This window comes from Eptatretus burgeri, chromosome 10 (assembly GCF_056783735.1).
Source record: "Eptatretus burgeri isolate ZD-2024b chromosome 10, Ebu_testis_v1, whole genome shotgun sequence".
NCBI classification, from domain to species: domain Eukaryota; kingdom Metazoa; phylum Chordata; class Myxini; order Myxiniformes; family Myxinidae; genus Eptatretus; species Eptatretus burgeri.
Window position 1 is genome coordinate 51493769 of NC_140970.1, and position 25929 is coordinate 51519697.

Sequence of the window (25929 nt, forward strand, 5' to 3'; positions counted from 1 at the left end):
GAGGGCTTCAAACACATTAGAGAGGAGGGGTTACATATATTAGCTTCCGAACACACTTTGACACATGTCCTATCATTTTTACACAGAAATCCACACTTATGCTGGATGTTTATTTATGACATAACCAGTCTATCTTACTCCTGCTACCCCCAATGACCATTCCTGCAACAATATAATATATAGGTGACCTGTTTCTGTTTATAAATCCCTCCACCTCCTTCTTTCCCTTCAAAGTCTTCCGCAACAGAGCCCAATTATTTGACTGTGCAAGAACAGATCTTGAGAAGCTACCATTTATTTGGTATGGCAAATCCAGCCATTTTTCTCTCTCTCTGCAAGAGCAAGATTAAATTGACAGTCAAGTAACAATTGGGCACAACTGGCAAGGGGATAAACAAGCAGTAATAGAAATGAGAGAGAGTGAGAATGGGAGGAAACACTGAAATCAGCAAGTTAAGAAGGGATAATGGGGGTAATAAAGATGTCATGATGGGGGATGACATGAGGTCGCGGTAACGTATCATGAGCACCGTTTCATTTAAATGAGCATTGTTTAATCAGCAGTATGAATATGATATACATGAGGAGACAAGGAGATCGATAGAGCATTTGCAATTCATTCACAACACGTTTTTTGCACAATTTCACACTTTTTATTTCAGCCTCACGAAAAGGACAGCCATCAAAAAGCCGTTTCCTAGAAACAAGCGTGTGTAGCACCGATTGAAAAGAAAACACACCAAACCAAGTGACATGTTGGGCAACACTGTAATGGACACCCCTCACTTTACCCAGCATCAAGCTGAAAATCCCATTTATTTCAATCTTTGCATCTATAAGCCCAAGAAAACTATGCAAAATGTATAGCTTAAGAAACTGTAATTAAATTCCAAATGTGGAAATCTTTGAAAACTTATCCATTAGCACCTAGGATTCAGAAAGTACAAGTATTCCTACTCTTTTTTTTTTTTCTTCTTTAAAAAAATCTACTCTTTACTTTGTCCGCGCACAACCCTATCATTTATAAATATTTTAATGTACAGTTGTAATCAAAAAGTCATTTAGGCGTCAATTTTAGGTAAGGCAAGCTGCATACTGTTCAAATATCTCTATCATGAAATGAAAATCCAGAGCCCTTTACATATACAATACCTTAAATATCCTGTTGTCATTTTTTATTTTTTTTAATCGATTTAAGATGGGAACTAATCACAAACAAAATCGTTTTGAGACTTGTAAATAAAAAGCACAAACTGCAAACCAGGTGAATCATGAAACGCAACATAAACTTATGGTTCCAGAGTAAAATTAATAAGAGTACACAGGAAGTGGTGATTATGGAAGCGAAGAATAAATTATTAACGGAAACAGACAAATAACTTAAGTTGCATTGTATGAATAACCTCCTATGATAGCGTTTCCACTTAAGTGATCGTGTGCTTTGATAAAGTAGCACCTTATGGACAGATTGGCTATTAAACAGCAGTACCAATGAAAAGAACAGTTTCCATAGGTGTTAAATGTGCCTTAATTTAAGTATGGAGAATAGGCTGCAATGATGATGATAAAGTCAGGGCAGAATAACCCTTTATACCCAGCTAGGCACCTCATCTGCTGCAGACAGCATTCTAATTTTAATTATGATAACCCTTGAGAGAGATAGCAAACAACTACATGGCATCATTAAACCAACGAGAGAGTGCAAGTTGAACAAGTCAATTTGAAATTAGTCTCAAAGCAATATTCACCAGTAAACAATTATTAGAACCTTGTTTTAAAATATTATAAAAACGAAAAGCACCAATGAAATGCAGGAAAATGAAATGGACAAAGGAGGGTGCAAATAAAAGATGTCGAAAGGTTGCATTGCATAGCGGGGTGACACCTGAGGCTCTTGCACATAATGGGCAGCACATTTGTTTCAAACATCTGCCACTGAAACGATGTTTCAGAGAAACCTGAGACGTTTACAGGAATTCCAAGCAAAATACCTTCTCAAAAATACAAACGAGTGAACTATTTTACCTGAGCAGTAAAACTCAGAATTACTTTTGATCAAAGCCTGTGCAGAGAACATCAAAGGAGTAGTAGCATCAATGCAGCTTTTCACATTTAATTCCTGCCAAACTCCTAAAAAGTTCCAACATTAAAATGATTGCCCACTTTAGGAGGCAAATAAATGCACTAAAAACAGCAACATAAAAATCATTGTTAGCAATATATGACAAATATTAATCATAAATAACAAAGTTAAACTTTACACAAACATACCTCTGGCATATAAATTACAATTGTCATGCTATTGAGGAAAAAGAAAATGCTTATCTATGTACACAACAATCTGGCCATTACAAAGACTGCAAACATCTCCTGGGATGGTGTATTTTAACAAAATCGCCTGAATTTAAAAAGAAAAGACATTAAATTAAAATAAAGAAGCTTCCTGTACCAAGTGAACAAAAACGCTTTCTGTACATTTCATTATCTACATCAACTTGTCTGGAAATCAGTTTTTATTGACATTGACAAAAGTTACAAAACTCAAACACCAATTAAATTCCCTTTTTGGTGAACAAGACATTTGATACAAATGCATTATTTGTGCAAATTGTTTCCAATGATGGGAAATGGGTGGAGTAAAACATGCAAAAGGTTTACAGGACGCAAAAGAATAGACATGGGAGGAGGTAAAGGACACAGCGATGTGCTTAAAAGAAAACCTTTGCCATGTTCATGAAGTGGAAAGAAGGCAGTGAAGAAGCAAATGTTACACCACGACAAGTGGCAGTAATTGTCCACCTTGGCAACAAAGAGGCAAATTACAACCAAACGCTGAAACACCACAATGGCTATTTTTTTGTCTCCATGTGCTGGAAGGGTTCACAGGAGCAAACGAGCACTCTTGGGAAGCTTGAGGATCTTGCCAAGGCGCTGTTTGGCTGTTGCCATGCCTTTCTTTGGTCGTTTTATCCCTGAATGGCACAATGATGAACAGAATACCGGGTCACTTTAGTGGGTCTCAGACAGTCACAAATAAGCAAATTGAAAACTTTCTCAAGTCTTCATTAGGAGCACAGTCAAGCCACCAATCCTAATTATTAGCCAACGACCTGTTATATCTGGAAAAAAATTGGAATTATACAGCCACTCACTTTTCTGTCCCATATATTTGCTATCCTTCCTGCATCTTCATTCCTTATCCTTCCAATCCCCTCTCCCTTTTTACAATAGAATTCCTAAGTGAAGTAATAAAACTTGATTGTTTCCAGCTGGAATATGAAAATGACCTTGATTGAAAGGAACCAACGAAGCTTGCATGTCCCTAAAAAAACAATTGGGAATCTTCTCCTGGTATGTAGTGATGAATAGCACTGAAAGTGTTAAGTGCCTTTATCTTATTTGGTTGTTTTTTTCTTCTTTGTAAACTACAATGTGAGTCACCACATATGAAGGAGGTCATAGCTGCCAGAGAGAGGGTATCGCATCAGGCTACAACATTTATTCCAGGTCGAGCTAGCATAAGCTATGAGGAGTAACTGAAGGACACAGGGCTTTATACATTAGAAAGGAGGCAGTTCCGAGGAGATGTGATAGAGATGTTGAAGATAATGAAGGGTAGAGATAAAATAAGTGCATATGAATTATTCAGTGGAGTAGACAGTGATATCCTGAGAGTAAAGAAGAGGAGAGTTAAGATGGTAGTAAGGTAAAGGTCTTTCACTCAGAGTAGTCAATGCATGGAATTGTCTCCCTGGAAAGGTAGTGGCAGCAGAAACAGTAGATAAGTTTAAATTGGAAATAGATACAGTGGCCTGCCAAAGTATGCACCTCCTGACCAATAATGCCACATTTAGATGAATTATGTGGAAACAATTTTTTCAAATTAACATTTTTATTCATAACTGAAGAGATCAAACTGAGGCCGAGGTCACATTTGCTCTACGGCGAGGATACGGCGGCCGTACGCCCTCTGAATTGACAGAAACGTGCGGCGGCTGCAGAGAAACTGAGGTGGCCTCAGGGAGGGCCTACGCCGTATGGCTATATTTTACAGGCCGTAGGGTCGCCGTGGAATTATAGCGCGGAGTTATAACTTTTTTTTCATTTCTACGTTCGCCGTAGCAATTCGACAAGCCAAGCTATGACGTAGATGTGTTCCACGTCGACCGTACGTAGGGCGTACGGTGGGCTTGCGTTATTCGTGCGGCTGCCGTAAGCTCTTCTCAATGAAAAATGAATTTTCCCACCCCCCCCAAAAATTACGGCGGCCACACTATTTCCACGGTCGCCGTATGGTGGCCTTGCGGTCTGTGTGACTACCTGCGGGCAACGCAGGGTCGACGCACGGTTCCCCTACGCCCGCCGTGCACCTACTTACGGCCTCCGTGGCAGTCTGCGTCGACCGTGCGTCCACCGTGCGCAACCGCTAGAGATCGGAGTATAGGTGTTTGCCTATACCGTGGTGCCCCCAGAATCCCAATTTAATTCGTTCCAGGAGGCTGTTCGGATTGCAAAAAGTTCGGATTCCAAAAATATTTTCCCAATAAGAAATAATGGAGTGAATTAATCCGTTCGTGGACCCAAAGAAAACCCACTTTCAAGACACTTTAACTGAAATTACCCATGTTTAAGGTAAAATAAGATGAGTAAATGACCTTCGGTGGTGGTGTATTGCATGTGAACTGGTACAATCACCACATCCAAAGGTCCACACAGGCTCGTGCTCTGGCCTGGGTTCCGATCGCTTGCGCACTCTGCGAGAGCACTGCCCCCAGGGCAGCTCATCAAACATTATGCCCGCAGAACCACAATCACTTTCATCTGACTGACGTAATCATGGATATTCCAAATTACAACTGGTTTTGCTGTGGAATTCAATCCTTGCCCGACAGTCCGTCACACCACGTGATCGGATTGCTTTTTTTGTTATTAATTAAAACACAAGATGATTAAAAAAACAAACATCACAAATGAAGGTGAAAACACGAGGTAAGGCCTGTCACATTTGGCTCGGCGGCCGGAGGGTCTACAAAATGTATGGGCACTAGCAATTATAAAGCAGCCGCAGTATTTCCACGGTCACACAATGTAGCGGTCACATATGTTTTTAGCAGCGTCTCGCGTAGCGAACGCTGCTCATAAAGAGCTCAGCGTTGTTGTTCTTCTTCTTCTTCTTGTTCTTCTTGTGAAGACAAAACCTTAATCTCTCGGACTCGGCTCTTGTATGTACAAGATCCGGATCGCCTTAAATACTGAGCACATGTACACATCGTCACATAGACGGTGCCTTTTGAGAGCGTCTATCATGAACTTTTAAATATATTCAGACATTTGCTTTAAAGTTTCGAAAAGTTGACGTTACTATTTAAAGATTATTCCATTTATCGTATTGTAATTTCGTAAATACATTATATATTTCGTAAATACACGATATTTCGTAAATACGTAAATACATTATGACGGGTTTCGCTATTGGCTTAATGAAGACACGTGACGAAATATCGGAAGTTGTTGTTGTTGTTTTTAAATAAATATTTAAAAAAAAATTTTTTAGCCGACAAAACCTTTAAGTTTTGGACGCTGCTCTTGGACACATTTGTCCTTGTTATTTTTCGGGGAGCCACACGGCATATTTATAAATTGTGGAGACCGAAAACATGGGTGTGCCGTACGGTCTTTGATTTGATGTCGCACGGTGACCTTAGGGCGTTCCTGCGGCGGCCATAGAATTTTGAAGGCAGATGCAAGGTGCCCGCAAGGCGACCGCAGGGGGACCCTAAGCCGAACGTGCGGCCAGACGGACGGTAACGAATGGGTTAATTATTATTTTTATTTTTTTTACCAGTTATTTTGTTTCGGCTTGTCGAATTTCTACGGCGAACGCAGAAATGAAAAAAGTTATAACTCCGCGTTATAATTCCACGGCGACCTTACTACCTGTAAAATATAGCCATACAGCGTAGGGCCACCCTGAGGCCACCTCAATTTCTCTGTGGCCGCCGCACCTTTCTGTCAATTCAGAGGGCGTACGGCCGCCGTATCCTCGCCGTAGAGCAAATGTGACTGAGGCCTAAAGTATCGATCGACACACGAGAGATGCTTTCACGAGGACTTCCACCGACGAACTGAATGAACAAAGCGCGAAGATGTGGCTCGAACAGGTGGGGGAGACACGTGTTCAAACATGAACGCCACGTTGTGTTCGGTTTTTAAAAATGTATTAGGTTTTTAGGGCAAAATTTTCTTGAAAAAATTGTTCGGATTCCAATTTGTTCAAACAATGGGGCGTTCGGATTCTGGGGGCACCACGGTATATTATAGTAATAGTATATTCAGTTATATATATATATATATATATATATATATATATATATATATATATATATATATATATATATACTGGTATATTTTTATTTCAGTAAAAAAAAGAACTGGTATATATACCCACTCGTGACCGTCCGTCTGGTCGCACACATTCGCCTTAGGGCCCCCCTGCGGTCGCCTTGCGGGCACCTTGCGTCTGCCTTGAAAATTCTATGGCTGCCGCAGCGACGCCCTAAGGTCACCGTGCGACATCGAATCAAAGACCGTACGGCACCCCCACGTTTTAGGTCTCCACAATTTATAAATATGCCGTGCAGCTCCCCAAAAAATAAAAACATATGTGACTGCTACATTGTGTGACCATGGAAATACTGCAGTCGCCGTATAATTGCTGGTGGCTGCAGATTTTGGAGACCCCACGGCCGCCGTGGCAAATGTGACCGAGGCCTAAACACTGTTATCGTTGGAGGTTACATGTCATGAATACCTGTAAAGAGTATGTACAAATCAAAATTCACTGGTTGTAAAAGTACTCAACCTCTTGGGTCAGGTTTTGGTGGAAGCACCTTTTGCACCAATGACTGCGATGAGTGTTTTTGGGTTGGTCTCTAGCAGCTTTGCACAGTGAGATGGTGAAATCTTTGCCCATTCTTCACGTGAAAATTGCACTAGTTCTGCCAAGTTTGATGGAGATTGTCGTCGATGGACTGCAATCTTCAAATCGCGCCATAAATGTTAAAATGGGTTCAAGTTATGACTTTGACTGGGCCACTCAAGAACATTTAATTTTTTCTTATTCAGCCATTCCAGTATGGCCATAGCTCTGTGTTTCAGATCATTGTCTGAATGAAATGTGTATCTCCTACCCAGTTTCAGATTCATGGCCGACTCCAGCAGATTTTGATCAAGGATTCTCCTGTATTTTGCACAGACCATTGTCCCTTCTATCCTGACAAGCTTGCCAATCTCTGCTGATGAAAAGCAGCCCCACAACATGATGCTGCCACCACCATGTTTGACAGTAGGGATGGTGTTGACTGGGTGATGTGCACTGTTCGGCTTGTGCCAGACGTAATTCTTTGAATTTCGACCAAAAAGTTCAATTTTTGTCTTGTCTGAGCACAAAACCTTTCTCCACATGCCTGTAGTATCATTACGATGCTTTTTTGCAAACTCCACAGAAGCTTTTAGATGTGTTTTTCAGTTATGGCTTTCTTGCCACTTGCCCAGAGAGACCAGCTTTGTGAAGGGAACAGGATATTGTTGATTGATCAACAATGACCCCCATCTCAGACATAGAAGCTGCAGATCTTTTAAAGTCAATGTTGGATTTACACTAACATTCTAAACCAGTTTCCTGCTTACCCAGCTGCTGAATTTGGATGTGCAACCTGGTCTGGTTAGAGTCTGGGTGGTATGACGTATCTTCCATTTCTACATAACGTGATGGATTTCACCGTACTCAAAGGGATAATGAGTGACTTTGAAATATATTTTAACCCTCTCCTGAATGGTTCGCCCCTCCTTTCTGTGTGATTTCTTTGGAAAGCTCCTTGGTCTTCATATTTGCCTTGTTGATTGACCAAGTGAGTTACACCTTAAAAGCTTCTTCGATAAGTGGGGGAGCTTAATTTCTAAGTTGAACCATTGATTACATCCAAGTGAAACCTATGATACTTATTTTGTAACTTTCAAACAAATAGTGTGATCCTGAAGTGATTTAGCGCTAATTCGATAAAGGGGTTGAAATAGTTATGCAACTGAGAATCATCTGATTTTCTCTGTTAATTTAACTTATTCACATTTTATCTACATTTTTTAACTTTATCACATTGGAGGAGTTTATGAAGACTATATATGAAGTTTGACTTGAAAGCATCATGAAATAAGTTCAGGTGGCATCAAAATGTGAAAACTTTGGAGGGGGGTGAACACTTTTGCAGGCCTCTGATGCATTCAAAATATACTGTACCAATATGTCCCGAGATACATTCAAGATATCGGGGTACAGGGATATTGGCAGGACTTGTAGGTAGCCTGTGTGTGGATGGGTGATGGTTTCTGTGGTTGGTACAGTGCAGGCAGGATGGGCTGAATAACCTCCTCCTGTGCCAAAGTTCCTTGTATATATATTTGTGAGTTTCTATATTGGAACCACCCGAATGCCCTGCATATGTGCCTTGTTTTTGCTTATTGTTGGAGAGGAGACATTGGGAAACGAGAGCAAAAGAGATGAAGAGGTGCTTCTTCTTCGATTGGATAGTGAAAAAGCAGGACAAAGCGATGAGTGCGAGGATTGGTCATCGTCGTCGTTCGTATGCAGCACGTGGCTGCAAGTTTGCATCAGTTCTTGCAGGAACTGGGCATTCCTCATGGTGCAGTGCCCAATGTCGGTTACAGCAGGAATTTGGAATTTGAGAAGGATGTTGGCAATAGCTCACCTACTCTTCGTGAAAAGATACTGTGGGATTTTTAACATCCAGCAACTAATGCTGGCACACAGGACACCCAGTCTTATGTCCATCCGAGGGCTGGTGCATACATTGGTGCCCTGTCCTGCCTGCAAAACACCGGGATGACAGTTTGTAGCTGGAATGAAATTGAAACCCAGGTTAGACTGCTCAGAGGCTGGTGCGTATACGTTTAGGCTATCCTGCGAGCTCGAGAGAAGTGGTGTGCAAACGGTTAAGCTAGGTTCAGTGTGTAACTGGAAACAACTCATTTTGTGGTGGAGGAAGGAGAACAGGTTAGTATTGAAGGCTAACAACCAGTGGTTCCATGCTGGGCCATTACCATTACAAGTCCTCTTACTTACCAAGGCCTCAAGCCAGTGGGCATGCCAATTCTGTCTCTGCTCTGATGCCGCATGCCTTGTTACACTTTCTTTACCAAAAATGTTCTTCTTTCACGCTCCTCAACTTTACTTATTTCCCCCTTTTCACTTCAATTTTTTTTAATCCCTCCAAAACATCGATGAACTCCTTAACTCCGCCACTAAAAGGTGGACGGAGATTATGTTTTCAAAGCTGTTTGTTTGTTTGTCTGTTTGTTTGTGAGCAGGATATCTCAAAAAGTTGTGGCCAGATTCGGATGAGAAATTTGTCAGTGATTCTTCACAATTGAAAGATAGGACCAAAAAAAAATCATACACCGTATCGCACAATATCTCATAAAGTTGGCGACGGGTTATGATAAAACTATGTGGATGAGTTGGTTAGGTGACAAGACCAAGCCGACTCGATTATGGTTCAGGTCCAGATGCAGATCCAGCCTATAAGTGGAATCAAAACGTAAACTGCTCAGTCTGGCGGAGGTATGCGCTCTACCGAGTACTGTTCTAGTTCTCCCTGTTATTTCCTTCTTTTGATCATTCCTTCTTTATGTCTTCCTTTCTCAATACCTTCCAAATGAACGAACATTCCTCCTATAATTGAAATGATTCACTATTTACTTTGAAAGCATTTTATAGCATTTGCTTAATTTCCCTTCTTTCTCGGTCAGGAACAAACTTGGTGTTCTTCCTCTTCATCACAATATATTCCTCTTTTTCCTCTCCTTTCACACGACCATAACCTCCCCTTAATGTCCATTTATGGTGTCAAACCCCTCCCTGTCAGTACCTTCCCCCTCGTCATCTCCGATATGCATGCATACTCCCAACCACACCTCTTCTGTGTCCCCCTCTTCAGCATCCCTTCACCCCATGCCCCCCCTTATCCCTCTGCCTCACAGCTGCTCCTCACCACCCTCCCATATTACCCATTGCCCCGTCTCTTCCCAACTTCCCCTCACCTCATCCCCTTCCAGCTTCTCCCCCCCCCCCCCCCTTTCTCAACTTCCCCCTTGTCCAACCCCCTCTCCAAGTTCCCCCATCCCCTCTCCACAATCCTGCACCCTACCAACAACACCACGTCCCATGTCTTTAACTGTGCGGACCTCATCTGAAGCTTCCGCTCCAACCTGACAGATTTATCAAACCAGACATCATTCTTTGTCGTAAAAGCCTATTGTTTGAATTGTCCACAGACGTCTACAGACACGAGGCTCGACAAAGTCCTGTATTCTTCCAAGACAGTGAAAGTTTTAATCACGACTGTGCAACAAAAGTAAGCAAGTGTTGTCCACAAAAACACAAGAGGTTTGCAGTGCATTTCCTGGAGAACACGAAGGATGCATCTGCACACCAAGCTGTAGTGTTGTATGGATAGAACAAAAATTAAAGTTTTCTCTTCATTCAAATTGCTGAAACTCACTTCCATATACTTCTCAACCCTCAGAAAATTGTAGACAAAACAAAGGCATTTTTGGGAGGAAAATTAACTCATGCCATTCGATGTGCTTTCTCACACACAATCTCATGTCATATCTTCCTCTTTCAATCACAACCTCACACCCTATTTTCCTCTAACTTATCCTCATTTATATAATCCCCTTTTTTTGTCCTCTCTCTCAAGTTTTTACCTTTTGTCACTAATTCTGCTTTGACAACAGTCCCTCACTTCCTCATGTCCATACTTATCAGGCCAAAAACAAGAAAGTGAACAAAATGTCAGTGTGGTGACCTACTTACCTTTGTCTGTTGGACTACTGTGGCCTGAGTGCAAGACCAGCTTCAGTCCCGATGAAACATCTTCTGTGCTTGCAATCTTCTCTGCTGTATGTCCCCAGTCATAGTAGCTTTCTGTAAAAGTGTGCTCATTTTCATTCAGTGACTGGCTATGCCAGCCAGAGAAAAGGTTTTCGGCATCAGGCAAGTGTGGTTTTTTAACTGGTGGGGCATGTGTGGGGAAACCCTCGGTGGCTCGCCGCCGATCAGCCAATGCAGATTCCATCCCAGCCTGAAGCGACCAGTCCCTCCGTGGTGTTGTTGGTGTTGGGGTGGCATCATCTGCCAGTTCATCAAAATCTTCCCCGCTTAGCCCTGGTTAGAAATGAAATCGGATAAATTACCAATAATGTCAAGGCAAACCCTTTGTCAGCTCTGGCAGATAAACAAGCATAAAAAACAAAATACATGTAATCAAGTCTCATTGTTCTACAAGTCAGTTAACTGCTTGCTATTGTGTCATGACCTTGTCTTTTGAATTGTATTGTCTTTATTTTCTTCCATATCATTTTGTCTGTTTGTATTTTCTTTACCTTGTTCTCTGCTTTTCCTTGATCTTTTCCTGTAAAACCCCTTGAGATATCTCATTGAGAAAGGCACTATGAAAGAGATTTAAAGGTCCCATGACACTCAAAACTTTTTGGTTATATATTAACTTGACCTTCCGAGTGAAGAAATCACCCATGTTTCTTATTTTTAATTAGTCAGGAGGCCCAATGCAGAATAGTGTACGACCCTGCTGATTCCGTGTTAGAATAGTGCAACAGGTGTAAATTGACTGTCCAGACACACAGAAACGTGAATCAACTTGTTGCCAACTCTGGATATGGATAGTATGACCGCCATGACAGTTTACAAAATGGTCGCCATTAAGTACACTTTTCGTCATATTTCAGCCGCAAATTGACATGAAATTACAAAATTAGGGTCGATTTCCATGTTTTTGAGCATGCCTGAGCTGATGGGAGTATAGAAAAAAACATTGCTCCATCCATTTTCTAAAAATAATATGACTTGTTTTTCACTATATTATTTTTAAAGAAATGTTCAGGCTCGAATTAGAATGTCTGATTATACAAACCACAATCAATGAATTTTACAACTTTGCTATAAAATGAACCTAAACTACATAACTGTGTGTTTTTCTGTTACCCAGGACTAACTGAAAAATGAAAGCCGCAAGATTTCTCACAGGGGGTTCAAGGGATCGAGAAGAAGAAGAGCATGTAGACTGGAATAAATGCTTTATTTGCCAGGACAGTTCAAAAACTAGCAAGTCAACGCCACTTCGAAAGACTACAATCGTTGGTGTGAAAACTGTAGCTGAATGTTGCAAAGAAAGAGAGAAATGTAATGACGCTAAATATGTTGACTCATTCTCAAGAATCAGAAAATATTCTGTACCGGAGCACGTCGAAAAGATTCAATGGCACAAATTCTGCTATAGTGACTTTACTCACGCACAAAAAATAGACAGACTGAAGTCAAGGATTCAGCCACAATCTGTGACTTACGCAGAAGAGATACCCACAACATCAGGTTCCTCAGAGAAATACCATGTCCCAAAGTCACTAAGATCCGCGCACAGCGCTATGGATTGGTCAAAATGCGCTTTCTGCCAGACTGACATTCCTGGAAAAGCTGGTGTCCTGACAAATGTTGAATTTGATCACACATCATCCAGGATGCTTAGTTTGGCCCAATTTGACCCCACCATGCGTCACAGGTTTGCAGGTGTTTCAGACTTGATGGCAGCTGAAGGTAAATATCACCTCAAGTGTTATGTTTCTTTTCGCAGAAAGTATAAAAAGGAGAGTGGAGAGAAAAACCAGTCTCCTGAAAGCATCTGTTTCAGAAATGTGATGAACCAGCTTGAGAAAGAGCTGCAGAAGGGACATGTGTTTACCCTGAAAAACATCTGGGAACACTACAGCATGCTGTTATTGAATGATTTTGGAATTGAGGCTGGAGCCTACAAAAGCTACAATTTCAAGCAGAAAGTGGAGGTTCACTTTGGTAGTGACAAGGTGACATTCGTGCAGCCATTGGATGTCACAAAACCCCTCATAGTTGCGTCCTCAACTGTGACAAAGTTTGCCATGAGAACCGCCGTGAATGATTTATCTGAAGAAGGTGAAAGTTCTGAAGAAGATGAATTGGCCCAGTGCAGTCTGCCTCATCATGAGAACGAAATCCTAAGCTGGATCTTCAGAGTGGGCATAAAGATTTACAGTGACGTAAAACACTCTCCAGGGCAGAGCATTATCGGTGGACTGAACACAGAAAATGCAGAGCGAATTGTACCTGAAACCCTGTACATGCTTGTAAAGCTTCTTTGTGGTGGTGACAGCACTGACAAGATGGACAATGAAGAAGCGGATGAGACAGATACCAAGAACAAAGTTCTGAGCATCTGCCAAGACATTATTCATGTGGCTTCAGGAGGCAAAAAACTGACCCCCAAACACCTGGGCCTTGGCCTTGCTCTTCACCAGGCTACACACTCAAAAGAACCACATCTACCTGCACCTGAGAACTGTGGGTGGGAACAGGTCGTCAAAGATGGCAACGAGACATTTCAGCCGCGACTCATGACTGCACAGCCTATTACTGCTTACTGTGTAGAACTGACGACATGCAAATGCCGTGGGTCATGCTCAACTCGACGGTGCAAATGTACACTGAATGGACTGCCTTGCACGAAAGCATGTGGATGCAAAGCCCTTTGTAGGAACCCGTTCAGTGTACAAGCCGATCAATAGCTCTGAAAATTGTACTTGGGTGTTCTCACAACACTTTTCTCTTCTGCAAAGCAACGTAATTTTGTGTTAGAAAGAATCTGACAGCTATTGAAATAACCTTTGACTGACTGTAAACCCATCTCCATCAATAGTGCTAAACATTTTCTTTTTCACATTTGTTGCTCGTATGTGCATTTTCAATTTCGTCTTTAAGTTGTCAATTATGTGAAAAGTTGTGATCCAGTACAAAAATAAAGCACAAAATAGTGTTCCTCGTGTCAGATTACATAGTATTTCACAATCATGACAAATTTCTGGCTAGTACAATTTGCAGTAAGAAAAAGACTAAATCTGATGGCGGCCATTTTGATTACTGTCATGGCGGCCATTATATTCAGATGCAGACTTGGCAACAAGTGGAACTAGACTTGGTCATGCCTAGACTCTTCAAAAACACCAGTTGCACCATTCTAACATGAAATCAGCAGCGAACCTATTTTCTAGGCTAGCTACAGATTTTGGCTTCTAGACTAAATCAACAATGGGATAATTAGACCAATATTTCGAACATTTCTAGTGCGTTTCACAACTTGCTATGCCCCGCCCCTCAAAAAAGTTGAGTTCAGCGAACCGCACATCACGTGACCGTTGACGTCATCTCCAGAACGCGACTCACACAGAGTGGATTGATTAGACGTCGCGCACCGTATAAAATACGTACAAATGCATTGTGCACATGTGTTTGCTATCTCACTGATCGTCTTCTGATGAATGAATGTCTAGTTGGTATTGCTACGTCTAAGTTATGACAAATAAATTACAAGTGGAGGCAAGCTAACAGCACTGTTGTTGTACATGCACTTGTACCAAGGCCGTTGACATGTGAATCACTTTTTAATTAGGGAGCAAGCATAATTCATTTCAGAATTTTCTAATTTAAGACAATATTGGTGATGCAGCATGTTTCTGGTGGAGGAAAAAAAAAATAAATCTATACACCGAGGACAATACGCTCTTTAAAATCTCAACGTTTTCACAAACGTCAACTGCATGCCTGGTAGGGTAGGGTTCGCTTCGGATAATGAACGTCCCTGCTTCTCTGACACATCGACAAAGGTATCGGGTAGGCAACATGCTTTGTAAAGCACATGAGGAGTATATTTAGTGACTGTACAAGTGGGTCAGAATAATACAGTTTGCACCGGCACATAAACGAATATACTTTTTGCAATACTGTAAAGGAATTGATACTGACTGCACATGGTAATTTGCCCAAAATATTACAGCAATTAAAATGCAAAGTACAATTATTAACTATAAATATATACATATAGTGCAAAGATAATGAGCAGACCTGCACAAATAAATGAAAACTGCAACAGAAAAGAAATCTTCTTGTTGACTTGTGTATACCCTTGCAATGAAGCTTACAAACAAGTAACAATACAGGAATACCCATGCCCACCCAAGATAAAAAATAATGACGACAATAAATGTCCATTTGGATATCTGACAAAATGCCCACTTCACGCTTCCTCAAATCCCCGATACTCCTATTACACGGCCTCATAGCCTCGGGACTCTTACGCATTGACTTATACATTGTGTGCATGCTAATACAAGGTACTTCTCAACTCTAGAGTCTAGACTAGTCCGATAAATCCGTCGTCCGTCCGACTGAGCCGATAAATCTGACGTGCTGTAGCTTTCTTTTATTATTCTTTTTTCTTCATTGTTTCCTACTAGCACGACATGACGACAGTAGGAATAAAAATGCAACAGAACGTCAGATTTATCAGACTACTCTAGACAATTGTGTCACAAGGTGTGTTCTGCACACAAGTTTTCATCGTATCCGGACAGCGAGATTTCTTCATTTTATGCGCAGAGAGATACGGCCGATGACATGGGCTGGCCTTGCTTGCGATTCATTCGCCGCGGTGCAACATGTCCGCTGCGCTGGTCACGTCACCTCACTAAAATATTTCTGATATCGAGCAGTATGCAAGTCGAATTTACATTTTTGAATTACGAATAGGATTTAGTCGAACCAGTTGTTATTGCCAAGTCTTCCTTCAATGTCCTCCCGATCATCATGAACGCCGGGAATTTCATCGCCAGTTTCCTCTGCTTGTCCTGCTTCGGGCTCGAACTGGTAAGGCCGTATTCCATTTCCAGCTGCCTGAACTTCACCTCCTGCGACTACGTTATCCGACAATTCTCCATCTGATTCAGACCAAAATCTTTCATTTCTCTCACACTCATTGTCGCTACCAGACAAATCAAAGTCCATGTCATCCATTATTCAAAACCAAATGTTTGATTTTTTTAAAAGCAGAAATGAACGAAGCGTTTGAGTCGACCAATCGAATGTGGAAACACACAGGAAGCCAATGGAATCACGTAGACCACCAACCCGAGTAATTTACGTGCAGCCTTTGTCGTTCTGGAGATGACGTCATGTGGGTTACGCCCCGTTCAGTAGATTTCGGCAGAATTTTTAGGGGCGTTCCCGAAGAGGTTTGTTTTATTAATTTTACATTTTACAGAACGAGTATTGTGAAACAACATTGTCAGATCAGAAATCACGATGAAAAACTCCTTTCGGACACACACATATATATATATATATATATATATATATATATATATATATATATATATATATATATATATATATATATATATATGCAATTTCAGTACTTTTGAGTGTCATGGGACCTTTAATGTTACCAAATACAGTGCACCATTTTATCCACAATGTTCAGGCCCAAGGGTGTTGCATATAAACGATATTTCCGTTTAATGGATGCGGGACGGGACGCGGAGGAGCGCCCAGCGAGTTGCCAAGAAGGCGGCAGGTAACCAGTGTGGCCTCTCGGAGCTTTTTCGGTCTTCACAGCTCCGTGAAATATGAAAGGCCCACGAGGCCCAGTTCTTGCCCTTGCCTTTTCCGGGGTTTTCATTGCATGAATGATGTGGCGCCAAGTGCGTTAAGTAGAACTGTTAAGTGCATGTGTGTACATAATAAATAGATGGTTGTAGTTCTTTTTCTTGCTTGTGTTTTGTCCCATACGTGCATTGGTTGCATACATGACTGCATGACTGCTTACGGGTGTGAAATAAATGTCGTTTAAATGTTCACCGTTCGTTGCGTCCTTTCCCTCATTGAACTGCCATCATTGAGTTCGGAATATAGCTGGCTTTTTAACAGCCGATAAAAGAATCGGATCCGGCGGGCTTGGCGATATACACCGCTCGGCAAATCGCAAATGGAGCGAGCTGCTTAGCGGCTCGTTTCCAAGCAGGCCCCGTTGAGGTAGTCTCTCGGTAGTCTGCCCGCGCGATTAATTAGGTAAATCGACCAATCGGCGATCGGACCCTGTAGTGTGGGTAGAGTATTGACAAGGCTGTGGTGTGATTAAAGATACACCCGAAGCTGGATTTCGGCGTTGCTCCGAAAGCTGCGACGAGGTTTGTCCGTTCGGTGGGCGAGTGCGGCCGCCATTGGCAAGAAGCAGTCGCCCGCACGCCGGAACGGGTAAAAACCACAACAATCAGGTCAGGTCAGGTCAGGTCAGGTATGGGAGCATGTGCCAGAACAGCCGTCGTTGCGTCCACTTTCCGCCGGTACTCCAGGGGCCTCCGTCTGGCCATCCCCCAGGCAGATGCCAGGCCAATCCCCATCTCCTTGAGATGATGGTCAACCTGCTGCAACCACGAGGAACGTGGTTGGCCCACTGGCCTCCTCCACTCATGAGACTCCCTCGCTGAGAGAATCTGGTGAGCAGGATCAGCGTCAGGAAAATGAGCCACATGTCCATACAGCCGCAACTGACGCTCACGGACTATGCAGGTAACAAATCTCATCCGAGTCTCTCTCAGCAACCGCTTGTTGGACACAAAATCCGACCAGCGATAGCCAAGGATTCTCCGAAGAGACCTGGTACCAAAGGAATTAAGTCTCCGTCTCAGATCCTTGGTCAGAGTCCAAGTCTCGCATCCATAGAGCAAGACTGGAAGTACCAAGGACCTGAAGACTCGGACTTTCGTCCTCCCGCCCAGGTACCGGCAGCGCCACACCCCATGATCCAGTAAATCCATGACTCCCCAGGCCCGACCCAGACGTCTATTGACCTCTGACTCACAGCCAGCAGAGACATGAATATCACTGCCAAGGTAAGTGAATCTCTCCACGACCTCAACATCCTCACCACAAACAGGCAGACAGGACAGCAGCATCCAAGATGTCACCGAAAGCCTGGATCTTAGTTTTGACCCAAGAAACCCATAATCCCAGCGGCTCCGACTCCTCATTCAGCACCTCGAGGGCCCCCAAAAGAATATCTAAAGTCTCTGCAAAGATGACTGCATCATCTGTAAAATCAAGGTCCGAGATCTTGACATTCCCAAACGATGCACCGCAGCTTGATCTCTCCGACATCTTCCCTAAAATCCAGTCCATACAAGTGCTGAAAAGTGTGGGGGCGAGAACACACCCCTGACGAACTCCAGTCACAACTGGAAAAAAGTCAGAGATGGTACCACCACACTTCACAGCACTCTCAGTATCAGAGTCGAGTTCAGACATCAGATCGATCAGTTTTGGTGGCACCCCACGAAGACCACGAATCCTCCAGAGGACATCCCGATTCACTGAATCGAACGCTTTACAGAGATCAACATAGGCTGCAAGCAGTCCCTGCCGAAACTCTCGCCTGCGTTCGGTGAGGACACGAAGAGCAAGGTACGGTCAATCGTTGACCTCTTTGGTGTAAAGCCTGACTGCTCTGGACGCTGGTGGTCAAGCAGATGGTGGCGAACCCTATCAATAATTGTCCGAGCAAAGACCTTGCCCGGCACTGAGAGCAGCGTCACCCCTCGGTAGTTGTTGCAGTCTTGGTGATCACCCTTCCCTTTCCAGAGAGGAACAACAAGGCCCCTCTTCCAATCAGTTGGGATGATGCCTGTGTTCCAGGCAGAGCACAAAACTGCATGAAACGACACGAGTACAACATTTCCACCAGCCTTGAGAAGTTCAGCATGGATGCCACAGATCCCTGGAGCTTTGCCCCTTTTCAACTGGTTCACCGCAGCCCGTGTTTCCACAAGCGAAGGTGGACCACAGTTGATTCGAGGGTCAGCAACAGGGATTGTAACACCCTTGATGTCCAACTCGACAGCTGGGGCATCAGCCTGGTACAACCGCTAAAATTAACCGGCCCAGCGGGCCTTCACTTCAGACTCCTCTGTCAAGAGCCTACCACTCTCTGCTCGAACTGCAGTGCTCCGAGGGATGGGCTTGGATGAACGCAATGCGCGAATTCCCCTGTAAGTGGGACGAGAATCACCTGTCCACAGGTGATGCTCTACCGCCTCACAGATTCTTCGCACATAGGCCTCCTTGTCCACCCTCAGTGCACGTACAGTTTTACGCCTCAGCTCCCTGAACAGCTCAGCTTTGCCATTTAGCCTGGCCCTGCGACTCTGGTCAATGGTATCCAGTGTCCCTTGATAGACAAAATTCTTATTTGCCTGCGGTGAGTCCCAAGGCATCCACCGGCAACATCAAGGACAGTGGTCTTGAAGGCAATCCACAACTCTTCAGGACCCCCCAAAGCACCCAGACCCCCCCATGTGTCCACTCAGCCTGTTCGCAAACTCCTCAGCTATTCTCTCATCCCTGAGCTTGCCAACATTCTGTCTAGGCTGGGATAGTACCATTCTCCAGGATTTAAGGTGCAGCTTTAGAGTTGCTACAACAAGCCTGTGGTCAGTATTGAGGAACTGAGCACTCTGGTAGACCCTGCAGTTCTGGATCGTCCTCCAATGACCGTCAATGAGGACATGGTCAATCTCCTTTGCCGCACTGCCAGCATTGGAATACCAAGTCCAGCAATGAGCTTGGGGCGCTGAAACCATGAACCAGCCACCCTAAGTCGATGACTTCTTGCAAAGTCAAGGAACTTAGTGATATTCTGGTTCATAGTTCCTGACCCATGGGGACCAACACACACCTCATAACCATCCCTATCAGTTCCAGTCGATGCATTGAAATCCCCCAAGACGATAAGTGTATCTCGTCTGGGGCACTGATCAACCACAGACTCGAGCGTGGCGTAGAATGCATCCTTCACGGTGAGATCACTCTTCTCAGTCGGAGCATAAACAGAGACCAGGGAAATGACACCTCAGGAGTGACGAATCCTTAATCTCATAATACGCTCGTTGACCGGTGTTACCTCAATTATCATTGGGGTCAGCTTATTTGACACAGCTACAGCAACTCCTTGGGTATGGTAACCATCAGAGCAACCAGACCAATAGTAGGTGTAACCACCCACCATTATCTCGCCGCAATCCGGTCTCCGAACCTCAGAAAGAGCTACAATCCCGATGTCCAAACGCTTGAGCTCAGATGATAACAAAGACAGGTGATCATCCTCTCTTAGGGATAGGACATTCCAAGCACCCACCCAAAGGGACCGCCTCAGGTTAACCCAAGGAGACCGCCGTCTGGTGGACGACACCTCAGCACCACTCCGACACACTCTCCCGCAATCTGACCTGGGAATGTTACCCCGTGGTTTCCCTCCTATCATCAAAGATTGGGGGTTCCGAAGGCTTTGCCCCAATCCCGTCATCCGGTGAGCTGCTCTGCGAAGGGAAGCTGCACAGGAGGTACTCCCACGGAGTGGGTTTTTAGATATTTTTGCGTTTTTGTGTTTTGCGGAATGAAGGGTTTTACGGTGGCCGGAGTGCAAATCCTGCCACCAACCTCCTAATAAAAAAGTAACCCAACTGCATGAGGACGTCTGCAGACACAGTTGGGCACTCGATAATATATGTATGTATATATATATATATTTATATATATATATATATATATATATATATATATATATTGTTGTGGTTACCAGATTCGCAAACCACCATTCAGGTCCCTTAGGTGAGGTATCTCGGTAAGTGCATGTGTAGTTAGGCCCAAACCCGTTGTCTAGTGGGAATACATGTCATTTATGCGAGCTGCGACTCTTCAGGATAGCCGTTTTTCTTTTACTATCTTTATTTTGGACCAATCGCCACCATCACAACCACAACATCAACCACCGACCACAACCACCGCTTCACCACAACCGCCATGACCTTTACCGTCACAACTCGCCACCATCGCATCACCGTCATCTCGCGCCACTCATGGGCACCGATGCTGGACTCGTGTAGGGCGCACGTTGAACAGCGTGTACAAAATCACGGATTTTCTGCTTCAAAAACGGATCCAAAACGACACACGCCCACTTTTTGCCGTCCAATCGGTGAGCGAGGGGCGAATTGGCCCCGCCCCCAGGGCGATCGATATATGCAAATTTGTGGATCAAAAAGCCTTCACGCCCACTTTTTCTCGGGCCAATGGGGAGCGAGTTGAAAGGTCAAAGGGAGGGGGTCAAAGGCGAAGTTACGGGGGGATAAAAAGGACGGTGTTCGTCAGTCAAAGGAGTCGTAAAAGTCGGAGCGAAAGAGTCAGCAGAACGAGAACGAGGGGTCGGAGAGTAGTAAAGGTCGGAACGAGGCGAAGGAGTCGGAACAGAGAGTCAAGACTTCGCGGGCGGTGGAGCTGCTCGTCGTGTGCGTTGAAGTCGGAACGGAGGGGACGAGCTGTGGAGAGGCGGCGAGGGCGGACGAGGGGGGTGCTCGCGGCGTGCAGGGAGCTCCAGCCCTGGGCGGGCGCAGGAGGGACCTGGCCGAGGGGGAGACGCTCGTGGCGCACATAATAAAGATCCTCTATACCCCGAGCATCAGCAACCCCCTCCTGCTTCCACCCCCCGCAGAGATAGTGCGACCATGGGGCCCCCGTTCCCACCCCCTGCCAGGCACTGTCCACGAGGCCCGCGGGTTGCGGGGCCATCGCCGCTCCGCGTCTCATCACCAGACGGGTAGGCCCGACCAGGTCTCGGCCCCAGGCCTACCTCATTCTTGAGGGTATTTCTTTTCCTTGGTTTTGGGTATGTGTTGTCGGCGCCGTCTGTGAAGTAGAATTGTATAAGTGTTGCCGTGTGCTCGGTAGTCGGAATTAGCTCTGCACTGTGTTTTCACTTTTATGTTTGCTTTTTGTGTAAATGGAATTGTGTTTTCTTTTTTTGTGTGCATTTGGTGGAATTGTATTTGTGTGCTTCCCGTGTGCCGCGAATAAATGTGCTTTATTGTTGAACTGTTCTCCCGCTTCGCTTCGTCTTTTCCTCCATTGAATCCCCATCTTGCTTCACGTAAAGGGTTGGTAGTGGGCTGAGTACGCCCGATAATTAATCGAACCGTCGAGGTCGACGATAACACCGCTCGGTTATTCTGATAGTACGGAACGGGTCGCTTAAGTGGCCCGTGTCCGAAGTCGACCTGCGGCGAGGTGCGATCGCCCGGTCTACCCTCCGCGTGGGTACTTAGGTAGTTCGAATTGGCGACCACCCCATCCCACGCGGGGGCTGATTGGCTCGATCGCGGTGAGACCGAAAGGTCCACCCGTGACTGGTTCCCGGCGTTAGTCCGAGAGGGTCACGACTGGATTGTCCGTCCGGTGGGCGACGTGCCGCGATTCGAGTTACGTGGCCGTCAGCACGCCGGCGGGCGCGAAGACCGCAACACTGGTGTCAGGAGTGGGATACAAATTCATCGCCCTCCTCGCGGCACTGGTATCGGAGAACAGGAAAACGGGCTGTCCTGTCTCCGGCTAAATTCACGGGAATCGGTCCAGGGGTGAGAGAAGCGACCCCCGATTCCCTCCAAATTACGAGCGAACAAATTAACCCTTCACGAGAAGCAAGATGGCGTCTCAAGGCGAGCGGGAGCCGGGGGTATTAGAAATGGATGTAGAATGTGTAGAATCCATGGTCCAGGATGGAATCCCCGAGCAGGAAATGTTGATTGTGCAGGAACACGGACTCGCCCAACTGAACCCAGGGCCCGAGGTGGGTGCGGCCGCGGCGTATGACACCTCCCCCCCCCCTCTCCACCAAAACCCTTCCCCAACCCTTGCCGAAACTGCTCAGCTGAGTGCATCCAACATGGCCCAGCTATGCGCCATGCTGGCGGCAATGAACGAAAAGATGAATGCGAAAATGATCGAAAAAATGGATGCAAACACAAATGAAATGAAAAACGAAATGAAAGGCATGAACGAAAAGATGAATGCGAAAATGATCGAAAAAATGGATGCAAACACAAATGAAATGAAAAACGAAATGAAAGGCATGAACGAAAAGATGGATACAAATACAAATGAAGTGAAAACGACGATGGATGCGAATACACAGCAAATAAACGGAATGGAAGCAAACATGAAAGAAGAGATGAAAGAGCTACGGGGTGAGACGCAGAACATGGGCCGATGCCTGCAGGCGGGCATGAAGGCAGTGACCAGGGAGCTGGGAATGGCGACTCCACGTGTGGGAGCAAACGAGCTGGGTGGGGGTGCAACGGCTGACAGGCCCGCGGTGGAGGCGGGTGAAAAAATAATTCGTGGAACGTGTTGGGCGAGGGTCGCGACGGTGACCAAGAGGGAAAAATTAAATGGGGAGACCAAAACGTGTGAGACGAGACACGAGGTGACGACAACAGAAATAATAGTTGAGACAAGGGAGGTAAAGGGTGAAGAGTTGGCAGAGACACGGGAGATGGGAACGATAGAGGGAAGACTACACGATGAAGACGGGGTAAGTGACGCGCACGCACACACGGAGGTAGTGGAGGACAATGGGGTTGAGCTCGCGGAGCGTAGGGACCCGGTGCGAGCACCTGGATGGCCTCCTCCAGGAACGAGGGGAGGGAGTATGCCCCCTTGAGGGCGAGTCACGACCAGGTGAGTTCGGTCGTGTTTTGCGAGGTTGAGGGGACGAGTGCGGTGGACGGGTGCACGGAGAGCTTGGGGGTATGGAGGCCCCGGAGACCCTTGTGGGGACACGAATCCCCAGTATGGTTGTCCTGTGTGTGTGTGTGCAAGGCGTGAGTGCGTCCCCGTGTGGAAGCGACCCCGTGTGTGAGTGGTGTGGTGGCGATGGTGCCGGAGTGTGTGCTTCCCAGCGCACCGTGTGGTGAGTGAGGCCGTGTGTGTGAGTGAAAACGGCCAGTATGAGTGAGGCACCACGTGTAAGTGGTGTGGTGGCGATGGTGCCGGAGTACGTGCTTCCCAGCACGCCGTGTGTGGATGAGGCACGAGTATGGAGTGAGGAACCGCGGGTGAGTGCCCCCGCGTGTGTGGATGAGGCACCGCGGTTAAGTGCCCCCGCGTGTATGAGTGAGGCACGGTGTGTGGATGAGGAACCGCGGTTGAGTGCCCCCGCGTGTGTGAGTGAGGCACGAGTGAATGGAGCACCACGTGTGAGTGGTATGGGTTGTGCAAGGGAGACCGTGTGTGTGAGAGAGCGGTATGAGAGGGAGATGTCGGTTGGCATGCGGGAGCACGCAGCCGCGTCTCCCGGTGTGAGTTTAATGGTGTGGACTGTGTGCGTCGTGACACGCAGGTGTGCGTGGGTTGAATGGAGACGACGAAGGCGACAGAAGAAAGAAAGCCGAGTAGCGGCTGTAGTTGTTTCGAGGACCGTGCCGGGTTCGCCCAGCAGTGAGCACGCGGTTCGTGCTGTGCAACGCACGAGGCCACCACGTGCTCGCTTGCGAGAGTGAAGTCCCGGTCCGGAAACGCACGCGGTGGATTTGCCGACCCCGCGGACGGACAAAGTTTAGGCAGGACTACGGATTTGGACCGGACGGGTTCTCCACGCGATCGTGTGTGTGAAGCTCCAACGGGCAAAGCACATGTGTTCGCGTGGGGAACCCCTCGAGACGTGTGGCTTGTGTTTTTTTTTTATGCGCACGGTGACGCCATGGCTGCACGTGGGGTTGGAATCCGGCAGGAGGGGTATCTCTGCCGGATGGTCCCGTCCAAGGAGGGACGAGGAACACGTGCAGCTGCATGACGTCACGGGCAGGTGTAAAGGGCGCGAGCTCTGAGTTGCCGCGCAGGTGCTGCGCATGTAAAGAAGAAAAGAAAAAAAAAAAGGAGCAAGCCTCACTTTCGGGTGTACAGGATTCCTGGGCAAGGGGTGAAAGACCCCCTTACCTGGGCACAGGATGGAAACTAGTTAGGGGGAAGGGTTAGCTTAGTTAGACCGACTCCATGGGGCAGGGGTAAGTCCTCATGGAGTCCGTGGAATGGATTAGTTAGAGGGATTGTAGCCAGATTTAGGTTGGGAAATAAAATGAATTTTTTTGATTTAGAAGACCGTGACAGACTTGTGGATGTGTAGTGGGGACGTAGCTTAGCTACGTAGGTTAAATGGAACGTGCTATTAGTGTAAGGGACGACGTGGGAGCACGAGTTAGTTAGGGGAGATAGTTAGAAGGATGGCAGAGTTCAGTGGTGTGTGTGTTGAAGTGTTGAAGAGTTGTGAGGTGAGCGCTTGGTGAGTGAGTGAGGCCAGCGGGTCTGTGTGAATGGAGCGAATGGGGAATGCATGGTGCGATGAGTGATTGGGGGGAGGAGTGACTCCCGCCCAAGGGACCCCCGGGGTCAGTGTAGAGTGAGTTAGCTGGGTTAGTCAAATTGAAAAATGGAGGTCGTTTTGTTGTTGGTGGGAAAGTAGGCTCGAGACCCATTTGGAGGGGTGCAGGAGCCCTGTTGACGGGCTTGGGAGCGTGGCTGCGAAAGGTGAGTATCGCTGAGTGGGTACCCCGGGCACCAGGCTAGTCGGCCGCGGTAGGCCATGGGCCCATGGGGGGCCGGGATAGAGTAGTGGGCACGGGTGCGCCTGCTTGGTGCGGGGGCCCGGGGCGCCATTAGCCGCGTGGGCAGTGCAGTGGGCACGGGTGACCCTCGGAAAGGGGCCCGGGAGGCCGGCCTGCCACGTGTGCGTTTCAGGGGAGGTGCCATGGGGGGCACTCCCCGGTGTTTGGGAGCTGGTAGGCTCGGAGGCAGTGTAGTGCCCGGGGGTGCCATAGCGGGAGAATCGGCAGAGGGTCGTGCCTGCCAAAGGGAGCCACGTGTCCCAGCCAGGAGACCGTGTGAGGGCACGGAGAGAAAATTGGGGGGCGAGGCCCGAAATTGTAAGGACACCAACACAGGCGACGGGAATCTGGGTTGTTAGAACCAATAGTTTAAGCGAGAGGCGCTTGTTGAAAGCCCCGGGGTAGTTTAAGAGTTAATGGTTAGGGTAGATTAGGAGATGTACCCTTCCGCACCATCCATCCCCTCGCTGTCGTTGTGGGCCGCTG

General features: G+C 46.1%; 1 protein-coding gene across 10 annotated transcripts in view; it reads right to left on the minus strand.

Annotated features, from left to right (window-relative positions):
* Window positions 1-630: 630 nt before the first annotated feature.
* LOC147018539 (uncharacterized) overlaps window positions 631-25929 on the minus strand; it is a 282825-nt gene continuing 257526 nt past the window's right edge. For all 10 annotated transcript variants that reach the window (XM_085898301.1, XM_085898300.1, XM_085898299.1 and 7 more), the window contains 2 exons: window positions 10895-11245; window positions 631-2972 (listed from right to left, as the gene is read on the minus strand). In XM_085898301.1, coding sequence (XP_085754427.1) covers window positions 2881-2972; window positions 10895-11245 — 443 coding nt within the window. In that variant the 3' untranslated portion in view covers window positions 631-2880. The remainder of the gene's footprint in view (window positions 2973-10894; window positions 11246-25929) is intronic.